This window comes from Aythya marila, assembly GCF_965140915.1.
Source record: "Aythya marila genome assembly, chromosome: 9".
Classification (NCBI taxonomy): Eukaryota; Metazoa; Chordata; class Aves; order Anseriformes; family Anatidae; genus Aythya; species Aythya marila.
This window is the reverse complement of record NC_139050.1, coordinates 10,185,266-10,204,145: the sequence shown is the minus strand read 5'-3', so window position 1 is coordinate 10,204,145 and position 18,880 is coordinate 10,185,266. Positions and strand designations below refer to the sequence as shown.

The window sequence follows — 18,880 nt, the reverse complement described above, 5'->3', positions numbered from 1 at the left end:
TTGATGGTACTTGGGGGGGGGGGAGGGGGAGGGGGGAGGTCACCTTCGTTCCTTTTCTGTCTTACATACACAGGAACTCCACGATGACACAAATTGAAGCAGCTGCAGAAGACAGCATCTGTTACCTGCCTCCTCCGTTTGTGGGAGTGTTTTCAAATTTGTGAGTGTGCACAAGAACTTCTGCAGGGACTTCAACAGTAACAGAAGAGCCTGCAGCGACCCCACTGTTCCCAGGTACCGTATGTTAGGGGTGGACAGGTGAGAGAACATCACCTGCACGAATGATCTGCTATGGAGCAGCCAAGTCAACACAAACCAAGCGTTTGTTTTCCGTTTCACTTCCCTTCCCCTCCTCCCTCCAGCCTTTAATTCCAACCCAGTGATTTCAGTGATGCATGATACATGGAAAGAGCCTTTCTATTTAAAATGAAAGTTTAAATGTTTTCTCTTTCTTGAAAGAGTGTCCTCCATATGTTCGGATTGAGATGACCAGAAGCACTAGGCTAGCTTTGTACTGGTACACATCAAAAATGATCAAAAGTTTGCCCCTTCCAGAGGAAGCTCTGTTCTTTCCATCTCTTCAAGACATTTCCAGGCAGGAAGACTGCCATAGCAAGGCATTTGCTGCTTTTTCCTTCCAATCCAGCTCTACGAACAACAGAATTTGATTAAAGTTTGGAAGTTATCACTTCCTGAGGCGGACGGGGAAGAAGGCTGAAGTATCACACCCTTCCTATATGAAAAGAAACCCCCGAGGAGCCTCCTCTGTGCCAGCGCTGAGAAAAGTTCCCCTCATCAACAGCACCACAGCAGGAACGCCAGGTCGGCAGCAACAGGGGAAATCCCGCAGCCCAGGCCAGACAGGCTAAGCTAGAGCTAAAATTATCACTGCAACTGCTCTCTGTCAGTGATTCCCCAGTGCTTCTCCACATATGGCCAACAGGGAGCGAGGCCTTGCCGTGGGTTATGCTGGACGGAGTTTTCACTTAACTCCTTTTGACAATGAGCAACGGTGGGAAGGTCCCCAAACACCACGCTGTAAGGTCCCTGTAAAATGGAAACTAAAGCTTCTTAAACTAGAACCACTGCAATTCTTTTCAGAAACATTATGATCCTTTCCATCAGTCAGCTTATTCAACAACTACTAGCCAGGAGGTTTAAAAGAAAAAGCAAACCAAACAAGCCCTAATTTAAACAATTACAGAATTAGTCATCAACAGACTAAGTAGTATTTAGACAATAAGTTCAACATATGCCACACTGATGCCCTTAGCAGTTGCAAAATAGAATTAGAAAACTAACATTTATTAAATCAATTAGAATTTTAATATACATTTCAAGAACGTGGCAGCATAAAAGGAAATGTTTTTAGAAACAACCTGAATCTACCATTTGCACTTTTACAGTAACGATCAGGGCTCCCCTGTCAACGGTTCCAAACACACTTGACCTAAAACACCAAATGTTGGTACCATATTCAATGCAGCAGTGAGCAATTGAAGATTCCAAGTCCTCCCGCATTTGTGGAGCGAAGGTACTACGCACAGAATGTAATCCAAGTCCTAGTAAATGTACCATCAACAATCCCAGCAAAACTTAACAGCTCTGCAAAAGCATTTAGGAGCAACCCATGCTGCACATCTCACTCCCCTTAAACCACACTCCGGGTTGGCTACTTCTCTTACACGTAGCGGACTAATAAACAGATTTACATCAGTAGGTCACGACCAAACCACCGTGTCAGAAAATGGTAGGATCCTCTTGGGTCAACACAAAAATCACATACAAGTTTAACTAAATACATTTTAATAGGACATCATTAAATCTCATGAGGGCTAAAAAACACAGATCTTAGGTACTTGGGTTGGCAAATAAAGACAAGAATACTAAGAAGCATTTTCCACCATTTACTCATTATCAAAAATATTTTTCAACTCTTCTTGCAAAACAAAAACAAAAAAGTACAGACTGGACACGTACATCACATTTTTCTTCCTATGGCTTTAACCCCCCACCCTACCCACCCCACAAAAAAGACGGGGGGAGAAACAAACCAAAACCAACAAAAAGATCTGACCACATTCACAGAAAATGACACCATGGTACACTACAAAACAAAAGGAGGTGTCATTTGTGTCCAAAGGTTTTTGCTTATTTCTTAGGTGAGTAACCATCATTGTATATGCTTTGTGCCAAATCAAAATACACCTAACGTTAGGTCAGAAAGCGCTGCAGATTTCGTTAGATGAATTAAAGGAAAGATGGAAGCAGTTATAACTAACTTGAAAAATTCACGTACTATTTAACATGCTGTTGAAACAGGAATTGCCTTTTAAATTAGAAGGTAATGTTTTGTGTTCTAGTCAGCCCATTTGTGCTGTATCATTCAAAGAGGAGAAACTTCCGCTTTCACAAAGTAACTGATTTTTTTTTTTGGTTGCCAATGAAATCTTAAATGCAAGACTAAATGCTTCTACTCTAATTTAGGAATTACGATGAAATAAAACTTTTTTTTTTTTTTTTTTTATAAAGCTGCATTTCTACAAAGGTGCTTTCATTTTTAATGCTTTTTGAGATAAGCTCTTTGCCAACTTTGTGTTATTTTTTCCATTTGAAGCCTTTCAGCCCAGGTCAAAAAGCATCACCCTTTGAAAGCAACTTTCAATACATCACAGAAGAACGAAATGGATTCTGGGTGAATTATACAGATTGATTTCTAAGGTCAGATATTTTGGATATTTGTTAGATAAAATAATCATCTGCCCCAGCTGAAAGATACCTGTCAGCAAAGCACTACCCACAAGGTAAAAAAATCAGCAGTGGTAATTGCTGGAAGTCTCTGTATATTGCAGACATTGCCTGGGGCAGGGGGAACAGCCACAGAACCTCTCTACTCTGTAACCCACAAAAAAGAGAATGGTGCTAATAAAACTAGCTTTGTGTATAAACAATTTTCCCGCCCCAATCAAAATAACAACATGTCAAACAAACGGAGCTGGCACAGGGGCAATGACGGATCAGGAAAACAACCTGTGGAATTGTCAAGGAAAAAGCAAACTCTGGTATTAACGGGACAGCACACTGGAGCCAGCAGTTCAACCTTCACGTCTAAGCAACTGATCTTCCTGACCCTTGTTTGGAGACTGACTCTTTTGGGGCTATTAGCTTTCTCACTATATTCCCAATCTTTTCATTTTTAAACTGCTCCATTGCCAATTCTCACAATCAAAAGTTACCCAAGGGCCTTTTCAGACTGGTTTCCCCAGCTTAAAGCTGCATTTCCTACAGGAACACTAGGTGATTTTCTAGCAGTAGTGTCTGTAACTGATTGATAATTACTTTTCTACATCATAATCTAGCACAGTTGAAATGGACTAACTAGATACCACTTGGCTACATTTACGCGGAAGCTTTGACTGAGCACAAAGCATGACCGTGTACAATGAGGTTAATATATTCCTTGCCAAAGATCTTGTGATAAAATCATTTACATCAGCAATTCATCTCAAACTATGAGGTGCTGTAAGAACTAGAAAACAGTTTTAGGGTAACTCCTCCATTATCTGCAACTATTTCCCAGACACTAATACACATAACATAGCAATGAAAAACACTTGATACAAGTGATCTAAACGCAGGAGCTCCAGCAAGTTAAACAGAACCATAGCTGCCTTAAAACTGTCGCAGTTCCCCTACTGATGGCAGGGAAAAGAAAGAAAGATTCAACAGTCATATCTCATGTCTATAGCTTCATCCAAGCTTTTATCATCGTGTGTACTGGCAGCTAAAAATGTCGTTACTGGTGACCCTGTCACATTGATTACACTGGTGCTTGTGCTGGCATTGCGCACCGCAATGCTTGTCACATTAATGCCCAAAGTAAGCCTAGTCTGCTCCAAGGCCTTTTCTGGCACTGCAAATGCCTCCAGCTTCTTCTCCCCATTAGCCATATAGGAGTTTTGGCAACCACGGCATATGCAGTCAAGGCAGGCTTTGCGGTTAGAGTAGCAAGGGCAGCGTTGGCCACGGCATGTAAGAACACTTGGATTTTGGGTGGCACGACCACATTTACACCCCTTCTTTTCTTGTGGCTTTTTATACACAGTTTTTGTTGGGCTTCCTGGCATAACGTTACTGCTAGGAACTTTCTCCTTTGCTTTGTCTTTTGTTTTCAGCACTCCCGGTTTGGCTTTTGGGTGAGATTTCTTAGGGGCATGTTCTAAATTCTTTTTCATGCTTTTGTTAGACAGGAGCACAGTTTTACTGATTTTGGGAGTAGTGCCTCCGTTAGGTACAGTTGCAATAGGCTGCAAAGACATTTTGTTTTCCTGTTTCACTGTTACAGGAGCCGACGCTCCCAACGTTGGGCCACAGATGATGCTGGAAATGGGCAGAGGTTGAACCTTTTCACTGTCGCTTTCCGACCGAGACCGCTTTCTGTTTAACTTAACCACCTTAGGCGTTGCTGCTGTACACGAGATTCCATGAGGAGAAGCATCTGAGGACATGAAAATGTTATGGCTAAGGGGTGGGGGAGAAAGTTGCAGGAAAGGGCCATTAGTCATGTTTGTCTCCAAGCTGGGCTGCAAATTAGAACCACAGACTTCGGTATTTGAAACGGTCTCTAAGCTCCGTAGAACTTCCTCAACACTAAGGAGAAGCGATCCACCTGGTTTTATGTCTTCGCTGAAGCTGCAGATGTCAATGCCTGTCGTACACAAGTCACTAGTAGAAACGGTATCACACACAGGCTGCAGGCTGCTAGAGATATCTTCATTTTTTATATACTCTCCAGTACTGCACACATCAATCGTGTTCGTGTGTTCAGGAGAAGGGATATTCACTCCAAGTTTATCCACTGAAAGCCCATTACAATTGGGCAACCCGTTGATAACAGAACCTCTAACATCAGCGTTGTGTGTGCTTTCAGGTACTGACGTAAAACTAGCTGGAGGATCGTTTGTAAGTTCTGAGGTTGAAGGTACTGGGGAATGTGTCAAACACAAAGCCAAGGCTGTATCGGAAGATTTTTCCGTCTCTTCGTGGAGTGGTGATCCATCTTTGAGCAAAGCCAAAAGATCTGCAGAACAATCAACTGCTTGGATAATATCTCGTGCCAGTGGAGTTTGCGTTATGTATTCACAGAGTTTCTTATAGCAGTTCACTAAAATGCTTAGCTGCTTATTCTCCTCAAACTGTTCGTAGTCCTTGCACCAGCTACATGATGGTTTCATCATCATCTTCTTGCCTTTACAAGGTTTGCAGACATAATGCTGACATGTGGAGTTTGTGGGAGCAATAGGGTCTTGTAGCAAATTTCCTAAGGGAAAAAAAAAGAAAGACTACAATGAACTCAAGCCACATTTCCAGGATAACATAGGATGAATTCCTTGTAACATAAACCAAAAAAAAATGCCTGAAAAAGTTGAGCAAGTCACAAGAAAACATACCATCCAAACAATAGTCTAAAAATTCTCACAGCTGCCATATCTGATTTTAAAACATTAGAAAAAAAACACAGAGGAACATCCCACCATAATTTGTCATGCTGCTGCAGCCTTTAGAAACCCTCTTAGCTAAAACAGTACCAGCCCCTTCATTCCCTTCAGCAGTTTCTTCCATTGAAAGTTACAAAACACACAAGATTTCTATGAATTTTCCAAAAGTGCAACAACAAACCCCCATGAAGAGCTACTGCAGAGATTTTAATGAAATTAGTGAAAACAAATGGAAACTGAGCAAAGGGAAACCCTAAAAGGAATGTAAAAATGATGAAATACCAACCCCAAAAGGAAAGAACACACAGCAGAGACTTTGTTTTACTTTTCATTTGGCCGGGACTAAAAATAGAGCATAGCTTTGTGACAGTCAACGCCATGAATAAAGCACAAAGATTTCAGCTTTGTGAGCAACAAGAACAGTTAAATGCCCCCCACGAATTCTTACAAACACCAAATAAAACACCTAATACTGTATTTCAATAAAAATGAATATAAATATATTTATTGCTCCTTAATAGCTAGCTTTTGTTGCACTTTCTGTTTTGGCACAGGGCGACTATTAACAAGTCCTAGGGAGCGGTGGCTCCCCGTTTCCCAAGGCACAGACACGTAACAGTGAAATAACACCTAAGATTGTAGTAGTCACAGCCATGATGCTTAAATACTTCAAGTGTCAACAACAGCTCGCGTGTCCTGTGCAGGGGTGAGGAAATCACAAGAGATGTTCTCTGAGATCTTACTGCTAAGAAAAAAAAAATAAAAAAAAACAGTTGCTAATGGACTCAAGTCACCTGACAGCACAGGCGTTAGACACCTAGTGCTGAAAACCTGTCAGATCTCCAGATCTCTGAAACTAGGTCTGGAAGGATGTTTTTGCTTATGTTAAGAACCAGCCCTGTAACACATAAGGATAAAAGTTGAAATTCTGCATAGAAATAATCCAGCTAGTAACTACATCCATAAAACAACAGTATTGCTTTGTTATTTTTAGCCAACTCTAGGCCAGAAAGACATTCTAACTTCTAAGTAAACTTCAGAGTATCTATAGCCAGCTACAGAAGCGGGCTTCTTCCCCTTCTTTCCAGCAGCAGATTTTCAGCTTTGATCAGGACTGTCTCCCCGTGAGGAGCCTTTGCTGGATGAGCTACAGCAATCAGTGAATCCTCTCCCAGATTTCCCACCCCAGTACAAACATGCTGTTAGGAATAAATGAATAAAATTCTGCAATTTGGGAAGAGAAAGCAAAGTGCATATAGTAAAACAGACTGAGATAAAAAGTCCTAATCAAAGGTATTTTCTCTCATCAGCCGCTTCCAAGGAAATTTTAATCATGTGAACCTTCCCTTCTGGATTCTTGTGATAGCCCTTCAGAGGGATACAATTTGCTGAATCTAGCTGAGTGCACCAACTTATGAACTACATAAGAAAAAACAACTTTTCTGTGTTGTATTAGCTTAGTCTAGAATCCAGTCCGTCAGGCAGGAGAACAAGACCTGCTGTTCTGATCCTTAGCTGCAGTAGCCTCCAAACACAAAACTTGCCCCTACACTCTGTATCTTTTGCCCAAATGTTCCACCCCGTTCCCAACCAAGCCCTCCCTACTCTTCACTGCTGAAAATTTTTGAAAATTCAACTTTCTGTGTGTTTGAAGTAACAGGAAACTTGCATTAGCACAGTCATTTCACGACAATCCTGAATTCTGTGAATGAGATGATGGAGACTATCTATCCCCTGTTCCCTCTGAAGCCCAAATCCCTTGATACTTGCAGCAGCCCTCCTCTGTCCGAGCCACCTTTCAGAAGTGGCCTGATTTAAGCTGAGTTTTGAGCAGCAGATAACGGGTCAGTGCCTAAGGCATCATTGTTTTTTTTTTTTTTTGTTTGTTTTTTTTTTAATACATTGAGGGAAAATAGATTCTTTATAAAGTTACCAGGTGACGGACATCAACAGAATGACAAGTAAGAACTCATTACACTGGAAGTGGAAGAGTGACCGTACAGAAATGGGCAGGATTTGATCACAGCTACCTAAAAGTGATACAGGAGGAACAGCAAATAGAAGAAGCTGCAGAACAGTGAAAGGTTCAACACACAATTACAGCAATATTTGGCTGGAAAAACGCATTTTATGACCAAAGATTAGATATTTAACTTTTCTTTGCTCATCTAATGAGGAAGAGCTGACTGAGGAACGCTGACCCCAGAAGACCCTACAAAGACAACAGCAAAACCCTCTTTGAGCTAAGCAGTGAAGATTTACAGCCAAGAAGAACCTGAAGCCACACAATGTAACCTGCAATGAAAATGCTGAAGTTCCCTTTCAATGACACTATTTAAACAGCAAGGCAGGCAGAGATGTCCACGGTGGTCATCAGATAGGATTTGCGTTTGTGAGCAAAGTCAGGAATTTCCATTGGGGAAGAAACAAAAGAAAGCTTTAAATCACACCAGCTGGTCTCACAAGCCATGTCCTTGGGCAGAAGGAGTTCAACGACTGTCTAGCCCTTCAGGATCTTGGGTATTCCCACCAGGCACAGCAGAAACTCTGCTCTGACCAAAGCAAGAGGCAAACGCCCGCAACACTTCTCATTTAATGCTCCGAGACTGCAGAATCCATTCTAAAAGTGCACATGCATCCACAGCACTTCCACCACCAAAAGGCCTCCAGCATTAGCACCCAGCGAAACAAAGCAGCTGGGTGTGCGCCTTGGTCGTCTTCAGCCTTGGTCCTCTTCAGCCTGGTTTTGCTACTTGGAGCTACAATGATCAGTGTGTGGCAGATTACCAAGTATTAAAATACTTACAGATGAGACGAAATGAACAATTTACAGTCACAATTTGACTTTTAATTAGATTTTTTTTTTTAAATCTCATTGCCAACTGTGCATTTCATTTAGCCCCAAAAATTACACTTATCCCAAAATAAATTTGGCTGAAACTGCTGAATGGGTATGAAAGCTAAAAGAGGATACAAAAATCTGGAAGAAAAATAAAATAATCCAGAAGCTGAGAAGAGAAAGACAGATGGACAGACAAAACAAAACACTTTACATGCTCCCCAGAGGAAAGAACACAGTGAGTTCTACCCTCAGTAAATGCCAGCAACCTACACAGAAGAGACATTGGGAATGCCTGAACCATGGGAATATTTTCAGCTTGAGCTCACATCTCATTGAATATTCATTCTGCAAAGTTTCTTTCTTTATGGATTCTGTGGCACCTATCACAGGTCAGTTTTAGTACTGTTAAACTTAAAAAAAAAAAAAAAACGACCACGAGATGCAATTTCCAGAAATTTAGATTTCATTAGTTTTAGTATTTGGGGAATGCTGTTAAGTCAACAGCAGTGTCCCAGAAAGCCAACACCTGAGCTACTACCAAGACTCTGGAGGTACTAAGCTTTGGGATATTCCAAACCTGTGGCTCCACAGGCTCCCTGGGCGTAACATTCATTGCTGCTGCAAATTAGCAAAGCCCCTCAGGTAAGACTATAAACTTCACCAAGACAATACAACGGAAATGATTCGGAGATGATCCAGCCCACCCTCAAACTCCTAAGAACGACCCCACTGGTCAGACCAAAGATCCACCTAGCACAACATCCCCTCTCCCTGGTGGCCCAAAGCAGATGCCGTGGGCACAGAGTAGGAAGGAGGAAACAAACCCCAAGTGCTTGCCCAGCCTTTGGCCATCACTCGCTGAGATGCTCCTCACAGGAGATGGCATTTCCACGTACTCAGTAAGCCTCAGACTCTCCCCAGAGGTTTGCCTCCCCTCCCAAGCTATTTAACGTGTTATCAGTCACAACAGGCTTTGACAAGAAGTTCCCTGGGCACTGTGCTGAGAATAACCTTTTTGCTTTGAATCGTTACTCCGGCTGGTTTCACTCGGCAGTCTCCGGGTCGCGTGCTGGACGAGGCCGCAGTCGGTCCCTGCCCCTCCCCTCCACACCACCGCGGGTCTCCCAGCCACGTACTGCATTTCCCCACGTTCTCCCTCCCAGAGTGAGGGGTTCTGGCAGACACAGCTTCATTCAGCGCCGCAGTGAAGTTCACCGCTACATTCTCTATTCAGTTTCTGATTTTTAACACTTGTTTTACTTTCGATGGATAGCCAGTACTGAGCTGACACTTCCACGGAGTTTTCTATTCAGAAGCCAAGATCTTGCTTTTGGCTGGTAGCCATCAATGGTGCCACTTTCTATACATTCACAAATTTATTTAAGTCTGTAAGATATAAAACCAATGAGCTCTGAGAAGTTTGTAATATTTTTCTCCATGTTTATCATTCTATATTTATCTGAGCTAAATTTAATTTGCCATTTTACTGTGCAGTCATTCATCCTCATCAGATCCTGCCACGTTTACTCAATGCAGACCTTCATTTTTACTACCCTAGATAACTTGGTATTACTAAACTTCGCCTCATCTCTGCTCACCCTCTTTTGCAAGGGGGATATTAATACACCAAAAGCAAAATCATGTTCTTACAAAGCCTCCAGTAAGAGGCTTCACATTTCCCTAAACAACATCAGATCTTAACTACCCTATTCTCTGAAAGGTTCACCAACATCTACTCGAATATGAGCACTTACACTTCATAAGCAGCATAGACAAAGAAAATACTGTTAATATATTATTTACAAAATACCACAGCTGTCCTGGAAAGGCTGCTGCCAGGAGGGAGGTCATTTAGACCACAAGGAATACTTCCTATTGTGTTCCTTAATGAGCATTACTTCACAGCTGCAGGAAGAAGGGAAGCATCTGCAAATTGTATCTCACGGACCAAAGGAGGAGAAGAATTGGGAATCAACATGACTATTAGGTGTAGTATCCAGCAAATGTGCTCCAAATGGGCGAAATACACAAAAAAAAAAAAAAAAAAAAAAAAAGAGGACCTTGATTCAAAACAGGCCATCTCCCTTCATTCTCATCTACCTTGAACAAAGGCAGAAACACAGTGCCCTAGAAAAGGGGGTAAACGCCCCACACATGAAACGCCCCTGGCAAATCCTACTGTAACATTACATACTGCATTTTTAAAGACTTCAAGTTTTAAGACTGCTGTAACCTGTTAAATCCTATTTTGATGAAGCCAACTGGGACAAAATTACGAAGTCAAATTTTGTTACGAGTATAAATGAATGTAGCACTGGGGTTAATCTCAAGTATTGGTCTGCCAAAACAAAATCTTTAATCCTCAGTTGCATTCACATCACTAGAAGTGACCCGCACTTTATAGTACACAGCAAGCAAGTGGAAAGCTCAACAGCCACAGCCATCTACTGCTTTCACTCTGCCTGACGAGCACGGGGGATTCCCAGCTGCAAGGAAGGGATGAAACAAAGAAGGACACCTAACCTAAGCAGGCTTTCAACACCTAACTTGCAATGACTGCGATGGCCACGGTGGCAAAGTTTTGCTGTAACGATGTCATCCAAAAGTCAAGGCTGCTATATTTTAAGAGGCTTTAAATGGCAATGTTGACACATCTACTGGGGGTACAAGACACTTTTAGCATGCTTGCATACACTATAAGCACTCAAAAGAGTTAAAACATGCTTTGAACCTTGTAGGCCTACTTAATTATCACATTCTCAAGGCAAACAAGAAGTAATGAAAACTGTTTTTTCCCCCCACCAAACAAAACGTCTTAGGCCATCAAGGTGAACTGCACGACCTTCAAGACAACTGCTCTTCAAGCCCACTGGAGAAGGAGCGAGCACTGGGCCATGATCACAAGGCTCGGGAGACGGAGATCCACAAAGTTATCACTGAAGGACTTCAAAGCAAAATCTGTGGTAAAAGCTGGACAATTCTAACTCCTTGGAAAGTACAGTGCTCGACGTGCTGTGCATTATTTCTCAAGTTACATGGAAACGTCAAGAATCTTTTTTGGCCTCATGCGGAATTCCAACCTAATATCAAGCACCTCCTTACTCCGTATTTACTCAAACTAACCTGTAAATCATAACATAGTAAGAAAACAAACCAAAGAAATCTGTGTTTGGACTCCCTAAGTCCATAGACCTGGGCAATTAAGTTGTCCCAACAAAGGTGCCTGTTGGCAACATATTAACTTTTCTTTAAACACTCTGAAACGTAATCCGTTTAATCAATATCCTCAGGCGACCATCAGAACTAGTCCATCTCCCATTGCCTCAATGAGAAACACACCAATCAAGTCAGAAGACAATACTGTAACCCTCGCTTTGCCACCTCCTTTTCAAGTCTGGCACCAACCAGCCCTCAGGGTGGAAACCACAGAACTTCTCTTCCTCCTATGCTTCCAATTTTGTTTTAAGACAGGAGTATTTTTAGAGTATCTTTCCTTAAGAAACCCACTGAAATTCAACTGGTACAGCTTTGTGTTGTCAAAACTCAGGCAGTACAAAGCAGACAACCTTGAAAAAGCACTTCTCCCAAGAGTCACGTGCAGGGTTTCAAACAGGAAAGGGAAACGGTGAATTTAATTGAGGAGATAAAGAGGAAGAAAAATCAACCAACATGATATTGGCTAAAAATTGGTGCATTCAGAGATACGAGAGTGGAAATTTCATAGGCTGGTTATATCCGAAAGCAGAAGGAAAAGAATACTTGCAACAGAAGATATTTTATAGGTACTTTGTCCTGTATTTCATGCTCCGTGATAGCCGTTTCAGAGATTCTGGTTATTTTGCACATTCTTCAGAAAGTCAGAATTGTTTTGGTAACCATTGCATGTAATTTTTATGGGGAAAATAACACACTTAAAAGCCACCCATACATGTATGTGATAGCTGGACAGTATTTTTTGACAGTTAAAATGGAAAAAAAGAAGAAAATGTCAACAAAAAATACCTAGAAAGAGTCACCAACGCATATTACTTTCAAACACAAAAGGCAACTGATCTGGCACAAATCAGCCTTCACCCTCTCTAATAAAAGGAGAACGGACAAAGAATGAGAATCGTACCCTCCATTCTTCCATCACAAAACTTAAATATGCTTTTTCTCTTTAAAACACTGATATCCAGGCTTAACTCACTCAGGAACGGCTCAAAACCCAAACAGAAAGTCTAGTATCATGCATATAATTACGGTTTTTAGCAGTGGGAATTTGTTCCTTCCTTTTTTTTTTTTTTTTTTTTTTTTCCATCTCCATGACAAGAAATTGAATTTTCTAGAAGTTTTATATCTATTTAGGTGTCACACAAGAACCCTTCCTTCTCCAAAGGATGTCGCACAGCTGCTGCATGCCTCCAATTGCCTCAGTACCATCAGCAACCCTACCACAGTATGTGATACCTCAGTACCACAGGCCCGTAACTCGCTTGCATTCCACTGGCTTCTGGAGCTTCTGGAGCTTCTTCCCTTAGGTAGAAACGCTCATTACGGAAGTTTAAAGAAATTGCTCTGCTGTTAAAAAAGGCTACTTCACAACTTCCCAGTGGCAAAGCACAGCCCAAAGCCGTAAGCGCTACTTGGGATCCGCAGCGGTGCTGCTGAGAGCTGCAGACAGACAGGGGGTCTGGAGGAGGGCACGCCGCGGAGCAGCGCAGGGCGAAGCAATGGAAAAGGGGCGAGGAAGAAGAGGAGGAACCATCACCAGGCTGCCAACACAGACAGGGTAGAAGAGAGATGCAGGTGCTTACACGACTTGATGTAACACCAGCTCTGGAGAAAATTCAAACCTAGCTAGTTGAATCAACTCTGTAAGGCTCAACTTCTATCTACAGCGTAAAAGTTTCAAAAACCAGGCTAAAACATTTATACAAGAGCAGCCTGGAAGTAACATCCCTATACTGATCATCAAAGAAAAGAAAACAAGTCAACAAAGTACTTCTTTTTATTTAAATCATGCCATTCCCATGCTGGCAGTTGCTTCCACGATGCTACCTGACCACGGAGCCTTCAGCCCCCTACCTAAAACTCTCCGGAGCTATTTCAAAGCATCCAGCGGAGCCGTGTAGGGCACCGGTCAGCACCACCACATTGTTTCTTTGTTCCTTCCCACCCCTTAATCTCTTTGAAGCCACATGTTGTCTCACATCCCGTTACTTAGATTACAGGATGCTTAGGACAAGAGCTCGGTTCTCATCCTGCATTTCCACAGCCCCAGCAGCCTCTGGGTGCCCGCCCCAACGCGGCGTTACGCTGGAGCCCCGCAACCTTTCCAGCGCTTCCGCATTCTAAATCGGCAGCGACAATCTGTCAAACGTTTTTAAATATCCGTCAGAGGTTCCAGGGTGAAGTCTTCCAAGGATAAAAAGCTCAGCTGATCTGACTGGCAAAATCTGTCACTTAAACATTTTAACTGAATTGCAAAAAAAGTGTGTTAATGTGGCAGCGCCAACTGAGATTCTGAGTGACTTGCAGTAACCTACACAGCATTCGAAACAGAGCGAGTCACTCTTAAGAAGATTTTTATCCCAATAGGCAGTGTTTTTAAAACATTAAAGTTTGTTGCATAAATCCTACAAGGCTATTTTTAAATGAAACGAGGTATCAGCACGCCGTTTAACAACAAGCACTTTAGTCTAGAGGCTGAAATGCAGATTTCACGTCCTCAAAACACGGATGGCATACACCTTCTCTCTAAAGCACGCTCAGAGGAGTTATTTTTAAGTTTAAAAATCTCTAGGAAACGTCACCTTATGCATCCCGTGAGGACAACACACTGCCTACAGCGCTGTCTAGAAAACGAGCGCATGACCACACTCACATCCCAAAAGCACACACGCTGCCGTACCATCGGGGGAACTGCACCTTTCCAGCCCGTTAGGTAGGAGCCGTTAGGAGACCTCAAATCCACCCAGAACAGATCTAGCTGACTGATTCACAACGCCAGGCTGTATTTACGTTACAGCTTTCTGCTGATGTAAGTTTGGGCGTGCCAATTTGAGTCTAAAATCATAACTTTAATTAGAACTTCATAATTACGTGGGTCCAAACACTTCTGCCACCCCTGCTGCGAGAGCTGGTTTAAAAATCTATCAGCTCAGAAGAAAATCAGCTGGTTTATGTCTAGTGCATTGAGAAAATAGTGAAAGCACAATACTGTCAGCTGATTTATGTAGCTGTCACCTCTAAAAACACTTCTGTAAAATTAAACGGACAGTCTTGACTGCAGAATTAATACCTACAGAATAACAGAGCATAGTGGGGTGCATTCTGAGAGATTAAATACTGCAGCTGATGACATGAGGAGCGCTAAATTGGGGAGTGAAATCCCAAGGGAAGTGCTAGAAGTCCTGCACGGGACTTGAACAAACGCAACTCTGCAAAGTGCAGGGGGTTATGCATCACTGATAATTCAGGCAGCATTTCTCCAACAAAGCATGATTTTTAGACCTTTACAGTCAAGACCTCATTTCACCAAGTTCTGAGCAAGAAAAGCACCAGACACGCAATGTCCCATGTACTCAAACCCGCACCCCAGCATTTGGATCTCACGGTTTACGGACTACAGATGGGCAAAAAGAGCAAATGTCGGAAAAGCTTTACGTGTGTTCAAAACAGACTGTTAGGTTTTGCATGGTCAAAGCACCCGCTCCTGTGATCAATGACATCTCACAAAGTGATCTTTGCCTCACTACTTCAACCTTTATCTGTCTAAGTGCTGTCTAAAATTAAAAAGGTCCTGATGGCTGGAAGGAAGGCAGAAGATGGGCTTTAAATGACCTCACATAGCCAGGAAGCGTAGCAGCTCTTAGCCCCCATGTGTACAAGAAAAAAAAAAAAAAAAAACGTTTTGGAAATACCGCAGCAAGGTCAGAGGGCTGAAGAGAGAAGAGGCACCAACATTCACCCATGACAGAAGAGAGAGAAAAGGAACACAAAAAGCAAACAAGAATGTCAATTTGCCTTTACCAGTCTGAGCCAAAGATTTACGACTGCTGGTTGACACCAGCACGGGCAGTTCTGTATCGGACAGAAGCGCTCTCCCATGACTAACTGCCTGCAGGTTCAAGAACAGCACTTCACTAACTCTGCAGGACAGAAACTTTATTTTAGGGTCTGGGTGCATAGCACCCAGCCTCATAAAGAACCAGGAACTTGCTGAGGCCTCTGTATGCTACTGGGCCACAGAGGTCCAGACGCTGAGAGATAATCTTGGGGAATCACTTATAGACAAAACATTTGAAACAAATAGCAGCTACAGTTATCTGAAAGTCAGACACAGTAGGGGAAAAAAAAAAAAAAAAAAAAAAAAAGCCAAAGCAGCAACCCTAAAATTTGAATAAAAGATGAAGCAGAACCATCAAGAAGTAGTTTGTAGGTCTGAGTATCCACAGATGCACGAGCCCATAGAAGAAAACCTAAACGAGCACAGGCTGCCCCCTCAAACTGAAAGTGACAGAAAAGCCACGCAAGAAAACTGAAGAGGGGAAAAGTAGCTCAGGAATTTGGGCAGGGACAAATTATAGATAGACAATTTCAATAGCACAGAGTGCAAAAATAAGACTGCAAAAGGCCAAGAAGGAAAGAAGTCAAGGCAAGGAGAACAAAGAATGCATTTCAGAGGACTGGGCTCAGAGTGGAGAGGTCCGGCAGTACAGTAGTGAGTCCCTATGGACACATCAGACACACAGTCTCTACATAAGTATCTTAATAAAATAATAATAAAAAAAAAAAAAAAAAACCACCACAGAAATATTAGTATATTTTTAGGCAGAAACTAATGAGTGAGCAAAAGCAACAATGATTTATGGAAGGAAACACAGTTAAACGTTGGAAGTAACAGGGCCCAAGGTAATACGTGAAAGATAAAGAGCCGAGTTGCATTAATACTGACAGTGGTTATGCGAGGAAAAAAAAAAAAAAAAAAAACTTAGACAAATTATATCAGGAAATGACGATGCCGTGATCCTGGGAACAGGCTCCCTCTTTCCCAGTACAAACTGATCTCTATTTTCTAAGACTCTAAGTGGGAGGAGCTACCGCTACAGGATAGGAAGCCTCCGAGACTTGTTTAGCAGCCTCAACAGTTGAAGTCCCGATCTTGTAAATAAATACAACATTTAACTTCGCGAACGCCACTAATTCGATTAAGCCTTGCCGGGACCACACACGCTAGTAAAGAAAAAACACCCGCCAGCGGGAAGGCCACGAGTCCCGCCTGGGAAGACAACAAAAACACACGCAGGGCCGGGGCTTGGGATCAGCGGAGAACAACAGGACGCACAAAGCCAGGGCTCTGACAGCTCGGCCGCCCTCCCGCAGCTGCCTGCGGGGCGAGCTGGCGGCGGGGGCTGACAGCGCACCCCGAGCCTCCTGCCCCGCACGGCCACGTGCCCCCAGCTCAGGGCGCAGGAGGAGGCAGCGCCGAGGTTCCGGCTGCCTGCCTCTCTGCCCACCAGCCGCAGATCGCTTTTTATTTTTTATTATTATTATTATTTTTTTTTTTTCGGGGGGAAAAACGCAGCGGGGAAACGGCGGGAGGCTGCCGGCCTGCGTGCTCGCCGCGGCGGTTGTTGTCACGGGCTAATTATCTGCTCGGCGCACTAACAGCCTTCGGATTTCTTTTGTGCGCTTGACATTCCTGGCCCTCCACCTGCATTACTTTGTGTTCTTTACGTTTTTGGGGGCGTGTGTTTGTGTTCCTTCCCTCCACCCCCCCCGGGCTCGGCCCACACCTGCTCCCGGCCCCCTCCTCGGCACCACAACCCCCCGCCCCCCCCCCCCGACCACCCCCCGATCCCAGCCGCACGCCCCCTGCTCGCCTGGGGGCAGGGGGGTGCCGGGGAAGGCGCCGCCCGGAGCCGCCCCCACCGCCCCCCTCCTCCCCGGGGCTCCCCGGTGGCGGTGCGGGCAGCCCGCCCGAGGGCCGCGCCGAGCCCCGGGGCCCCGCCGCGCCGGGAACAAAGAAGGGTTCCTCACCGCAAACGCAGCAGGAGAGGGACTGCCTGAAGTAGGGCAGGAGCTTGTTAATCTCGGAGAAGGACTGCGGGTCCCCGGGGTCGTAGTTGAGCACCAGGCGGCTCGCGGAAACGTAGAGAGCAGTGGCGTTCACCGGGTTCATCGCCGCCGCTCGCGCGCCGCCGGCTCCGGGCCGAGACGAGGGCGCGGGCCGGGGCCGGGGCCGGGGCCGGGCCGGGGGCAGCCCGGGTGTCACCTTGGGCCGGGGCCGCCCGGAGCCGCGCGGCGGCGGCGGGGGGGGCGGGGGGGGCAGCGCGGCGCGGGGCCCGGCCCCGCTGCTCCTCCGGCCCCGCCGGGGCCTGGCTGCCGGGCGGCCGCGGCGCTCCGAGGGGCGGCGGCGGCGGCGGCGCTACTCCAGGCCGCGGGCCATGGCGGGCCGGGCCCTGCCGCTGCCGCTGCCGCTGCGCTCCGCCCCGCTGCGCTCCGAGCCCGGCCGACGCGTCCCCGGGGGCGGCGGGGGCAGCGCGGGGCGGCGGCGGCGGGGCCGGGCCGCCCGCTGAGGTGAGGGGGGGTGGGGGGGGAGGGAGGGAGGCGGATGCACCCGGGCCTCAGCGCGGCCGCATCACCGCGGCCTCCTCCGCGGGGCCGGGCCGGCGCTCCTGGCTGCGCGGCCGCGGGGCGGGCGCCGCCGGCGGGGCAGGGTCCGCCGCCCGATCCGCGCCGCGATGGCGACGGCGACCGTTACCCAGCGCCAACCGTCACTGCGGGGCCATCGCCGCGGCCGCCCAGCGCCGCCGCCGCGCATGCGCCGCCGCCGGGGCCGGGGCCGCGGCCCCCCCCCTCCGCCTCCCGCCTCCCGCGGGTGGGGGGGGGGCAGCGCCCTCTAGCGGGGCCCCGCCGCCTCAGCGCCGTCCCCTCAGCGCCGCCGCCCCGCCCCGGGCACGCCGCGCCTCTGGGGGCGCCCCGCGGGCCCCGGGCAGCCGTGAGGAGCGGGGCTGGTGACCCCCCCCCCGGTGCCAGGCGGCGGTGGGGGCTGTGTGCCCGCAGCTTGTGGCGTCCCCGCTGCGAGCAGCGCTGAGGGAAACGCTCCCCGCGCACAGGCCCCGCGCTGCAGTGCTGCCAGCGCCACCGAGGCAGAGTTCTGCTTGCGAACGTGCGTGGCCCTTTGGAACGTTCTCTGACAGAACTTCTGCTCTCTCCGTGTTCACCTAGGTTTGCCCGTGCTGGAATAACCTAGGAGTGACGCTGGGACTTTTTGTTGTCCCTGGCTCCTCTCGTGAATCCCCCAGCGTCCCAGCCCACCTCAACGTTAACGTGCAAACAGGACGCAGGAACTTAGGTCTTGACTCCAACTACACACACACAGCACTTCTGGTCCTTGTCACTGCACAGCCACATTCCATAAATAGCTTATGTACCAAACCACGACAACTGAAGTAACATTCAAGTATAACACCAGTATATTCTCCTATATATGTCCCTGTATCCCATCTTCTGCCAGAAATGCATACACACGAGGGGTCCCTGGCACCAGACA

The 18,880-nt window shown here is 45.9% G+C and overlaps 1 protein-coding gene across 1 annotated transcript; it reads right to left on the bottom strand.

Moving 5' to 3' along the window:
* Positions 1-1,233: 1,233 nt before the first annotated feature.
* Positions 1,234-18,122, bottom strand: MSL2 (MSL complex subunit 2). The gene is made up of 2 exons (XM_082767392.1): positions 17,365-18,122; positions 1,234-5,320 (listed from the first exon to the last, which is right to left on the bottom strand). The coding sequence occupies exons 1-2, from the start codon at positions 17,504-17,506 to the stop codon at positions 3,723-3,725; spliced, it is 1,740 nt and encodes a 579-aa protein (XP_082623518.1). The 5' UTR covers positions 17,507-18,122; the 3' UTR covers positions 1,234-3,722.
* Positions 18,123-18,880: the final 758 nt, after the last annotated feature.